The sequence below is a fragment of the Electrona antarctica genome (assembly GCF_951216825.1).
Source record: "Electrona antarctica genome assembly, chromosome: 6".
Classification (NCBI taxonomy): Eukaryota; Metazoa; Chordata; class Actinopteri; order Myctophiformes; family Myctophidae; genus Electrona; species Electrona antarctica.
This window is the reverse complement of record NC_136811.1, coordinates 39,646,713-39,651,492: the sequence shown is the minus strand read 5'-3', so window position 1 is coordinate 39,651,492 and position 4,780 is coordinate 39,646,713. Positions and strand designations below refer to the sequence as shown.

The 4,780-nt window shown below is 46.4% G+C and overlaps 1 protein-coding gene across 1 annotated transcript; it reads left to right on the top strand.

Moving 5' to 3' along the window:
• The first annotated feature begins 1,612 nt into the window (after positions 1-1,612).
• On the top strand, positions 1,613-4,408 carry LOC306924161 (cbp/p300-interacting transactivator 3-like). Its single transcript, XM_079502543.1, has 2 exons — positions 1,613-1,854; positions 2,905-4,408. The coding sequence occupies exon 2, from the start codon at positions 2,914-2,916 to the stop codon at positions 3,700-3,702; it is 789 nt and encodes a 262-aa protein (XP_079358669.1). The 5' UTR covers positions 1,613-1,854; positions 2,905-2,913; the 3' UTR covers positions 3,703-4,408.
• Positions 4,409-4,780: the final 372 nt, after the last annotated feature.

Genomic DNA, 4,780 nt, shown 5'->3' with positions numbered 1-4,780 from the left:
CAAAGTGGCTCCATTCATTTGCAATTGCAGACAAGAGGTCCTTTGCCCTGAAGTAGGCAATCAGAGACACGTGCATCCGCAAAAGGGAACAGACAAACATGCATACATGTTTGCAGTACTATACTTCTGAGGACAAACATTTTAGGATGGCAGTTTTACCTTGTACTGTGAGTCTGAGACACATATAGTAAGCTTGCGTTTTATTTGATCAGGCTCTAAATGCCAAATCTCAATGTTCAAGGTTCAAGGTAACCTGTACTTTATTGTTACATCTTGTGTACAGGTACATAAGAGTAAAACTTATTTTGATTTGGCTTCCTTACAGACAATGCAGCAGCATATAGATAGCATAACATTGAAACAACAAAACACAGCAAGCACATCTTAACCCCAATCTCAATATTTTCCTAATTATAAGCCCTTTCTCTAAAAAGCATTTGTTTGACCATAAAACATCCATTTCTGTTGTGATTAGGACGAGGAAAACTGTCCTCATACTTGTCTACTTCTCATCTTATACTAGCATAGGCTATAGTATAGCCTATGCTTGGGTGGACATTTGGCCCTCACAAGTACACACACACACACACACACACACACACACACACACACACACACACACACACACACACACACACACACACACACACACACACACACACACACAGACACTTGCAATCAAGCTTGCATACATAGAAACAGACAAACACTCACATGCACACTTTCAATTGTAGCTCCAGTGCCACTGCAGCCAGTGTGGCCTAGAATAGCACACAGGCATTCCAGTGCGCTCCCTCCCCCTCCTCTCTGCTCCCTCTCTCTCTCTCAGGCAAATGCACAGCAGTCTGGTGGGTCACATGGACCAACAGTGATCCTGGAGATGAGGCGCGTGCACGCACGCACGCACGCATGCATGCACGCACGCACACACACAAACCAGTGGGTAACTCACTTGCATGCACATCCTACACATAACATGAAGATGAGTGGGCACATGTGAACAAGTTTGGTGACAACCACATATTGCACGCACGCACACACACACACACACACACATATACACGTAGACATGGGTGCACAGCAGCACAGTAGCACATGCTTCTCATTTGATTGATTATACACACTACTACATTGGTACAATTACGCAATAATGCTAAAAGGATAACACAAGTCCTATAGGGCTTGTTCCTGTGTATTCAATTAATCTAATGTACATGGACACTGACACACACAATGAATCAAAATATCTATCTATCTATCTATCTATCTATCTATCTATCTATCTATCTATCTATCTATCTATCTATCTATCTATCTATCTATCTATCTATCTATCTATCTATCTATCTATCTATCTATAAAAGCACAGATACTGATTGTGCTTTCGGTTGCCCTTGTGTTTTGCAAACACATTAACACATTATCAACAGACTAGTTACTGAAAAGGGCAAATCACATGTCCAAACATTCTTTAAAGAAGAGACGGTGGGGTGGAGGATATTTAAATTGGCTAGTGTGTCACAGTTCTCCACAGCCTTTTTTACGCCCCTGCACAATTATATTAAGTAGGGCCAATAGGAACAAAGGAGAGGCAGGGCCGTGGCTCCACCTCTCCCCCACTGGTTTCCTCAGAGCTTTTTAGATGTACATAATCCCTGAGTTGACCCAGAAAATAGGCAGTCGTTTCAAGATCTGATGCGGCAGTCTTTGTGCACCGTCCCCTGCTTGAGCATGAAGCGTAACCCTGTGGAATATACATTGTAATCCGGAGCAGCCTCGCCTTGCATAGCAAAACTACTAAAAGACGTATAGCTGTAGCAAAGTCGCGCAACTTTGTGAACATAGCGGACACGGGTAAGTGATTTTTTGTCGGGTTTATTCGTTGGAGAAATACGAGGGGCTCCCTGCGTTTGTGGTGGTCTCCCGGGCTAGCTGCTGCTCCATTGTTTGCATTCCCTTGTTTAAATCTCGGGAATGAAAAAAGGCTGATCGCTATAATCGCTACGATATTACGGGTAGTTTAATTACGTTTACGAAAACGACACCAACGACGACAGATGAATGCGAATCATTTTGCTGTTGAATTCGCACACCTTGTGTGAGAAATGTGGTGATTCAGCTCTTAGAGAGAGAGATGTTGCATGATGTCAATGTATCGCTTCTTTGTTGTAACCTTGCGTGCGTAAAACCGACAGTGGATATTTTTTCTACCAGTTGACAGAAGGGATTTAAAGAATCACTGATGCATTCATTGTGTGCTGCACGATTGTGTCTTTTCTCTGCCCGTTTACCGGTCGTAGCCTACGTAAAAATAATCGGCTAATTATTGCCGACTACACTAACATGGTAGATAGAATATGGCCATTACCTACATTTCAGCCTCTGTTTTCATTCCTTGGCTCAAAGAACGGCAATTTTAGCAATACCGAGCACAAGACAAGGCTTTCCAGTGTTCGTCAAAAAGGCGACACTAGCCTGCCTTGCAGATTTTTTTTCTTTCTCAGGAAGCGTCCGCGGTGATTTGACTAGAAATGTCGTTTTAACATTAGATTAAGCTACACTCGGTTCCCCCCCCCCCCTACGGATGAAAGGCAGTTTGTTAGAAGTGAATTTGTGTGGATTATCATACTGGATTGCACTGTAGCAATGAAATCTCTGGCACCACTGCCCACCTCATACACGCACAGCAAGGGCAACATAAACACCATTGTCATCCATCTAATGATGGCTCATGCTGGTACGCTCTAAAAAGCACAGCCAAACATGTCCATGGCATGTCAGTGTTGACTCCACAAGCTGTTCTTGGACCAGCTATCTGCGTTGTGACCAAAACAAATGTTCCCGGCGCATTGTTGGGGAAAAAACTGCACCCTATCATAACAGTGTCCCCTCTGTGCTCCCCAGACAGGAGGCATGGCTGACCATCTGATGATGCCCATGAACCATGGCTCAGCGGTCGGTGGTCTCCACGGTTACCGCATGGGCATGAACGGCGGCCTGCAGGCGGGCCACCAGCAGCACGGCAACCAACCGGGCATGCGGCCCATGCACAACGGCCAGATGATGCACTACGGTGGGCAGGCCCAGGCCAACATGGAGGCCGCCATGAGACAGCGGCAGGGCATGGTGGCCATGAACGGTGGCGGCCAGATGGGTCATCACCAGATGACCTCTGGGAACATGATGTACAGTAGCCAGCAGCAGCAGCATCACCCCCAGCAGCAGCAGCAACATCACATGCATCCACAGCAGCACCAGCAGCAGCAACAAGTCCCACATCCACAGCAGCAGCAGCAGCAGCAGCAGCAACAACAACAACAACAGCAGCAGCAGCAGCAACAACAATTCATGAACGGAGGGCTAACGTCCCAGCAGCTCATGGCCAGCATGCAGCTGCAGAAACTCAACACGCAGTACCACGGACACCCGCTGGGTATGATGGGCGGGAACCATATGGGCCAGGCAGTCCAGTACCGCATGAACCCGGCCCAGCTGGCCAACATGCAGCACATGGCTGGGCCGGCACTGGCGCTCAACGGCATGGATGCCGATATGATCGACGAGGAGGTGCTGACCTCGCTGGTCATGGAGCTGGGCTTGGACCGGGTCCAGGAGCTGCCCGAACTCTTCCTGGGCCAGAACGAGTTTGACTTCATCTCGGACTTTGTCAGCAAACAGCAGCCTAGCACCGTCAGCTGCTGAGAGGACCTGATTGAGGACTGTTGAGAAGGGTGGGGGGACACGGGCCGAGAGCAAGAGGAGTGAGATTCGTCCAGAATGGATAATGATTGAATGGATGATGGCTCAGCTCTTTGCTTTTTTATATTTTGTTAGCACCTCCCAGGACAACTAAGCCAAGTTGCTGTGAAGGGTGTGAAAACAGAGAGATGCTAACTCTGGTTAGCCACAGAGAATGTGCAGTGCTAAGGTCTCACATGTGCTAGTGGCCAGAGAGGGTGGTTCAGTATTGGGTTGAAGCCCATTTCCACCTCTCCCTTCTCCAGGACATGAATGTAATAAAGAAGAAACTGCTGAAATTCTCAGAAGCCACTCTGAACAATGTTAAGACACTGTGTTGCCTCCAAACAAGGACTCCACGGAAGTTTAGCAGTCAAAACGTGTATTTATTTATTGCTCCTCTGAGAAAAGTAATATAGAAACGTACCACAGAGACCAGAGATGTTCCATTTTTGGGAATTGAATGGTTATTCATTTTTGGGTGGGAGCCTGGGAGGGATGTGGGAGAATTGGAGAAATTTGAAATTTACGGTCTCTTTTAATGAATTTTCAGTACATTTTGGCCTCTTGGATAAACAAAAAAACTAAAGCTCAGAGGAGAAGAACTTGCATTCCTCACAAAACTGGGATAAGAGCGAGGGGACAAATGTTAGCTCATGCATTTGAATGGGAGTCTCATCCAGTTTTTATTTCTAAATGGGTCACTTTTGGAAAAGTGTTGCCTTTTTAGGTGTGATGTTCCCTACAAATCTACTGCTTGTACTGTATGAAGCTGTTTTAACTCCAGAAATAATGTCCACACTGTTATGTTCTATTGGAGCTGTAGAACCGCCTTAATCGCGCAGATTTTTATTTATTGATTTGTTTATATTGTCCCCTTTTTTGTGGTCAAGACAGGGGTGGGGGGTCTTTGTGAAAGGGGGGTTTGAGGATCAATAAAGATGGCCTGGATAGATGTGTGACCCGCTTTCTATTCATTGCACAGCTCTTCCCCCTCCAGGCGGAGAGGGAGAGAGCGAGAGAGCTAGCTGAGTGCTTTAGG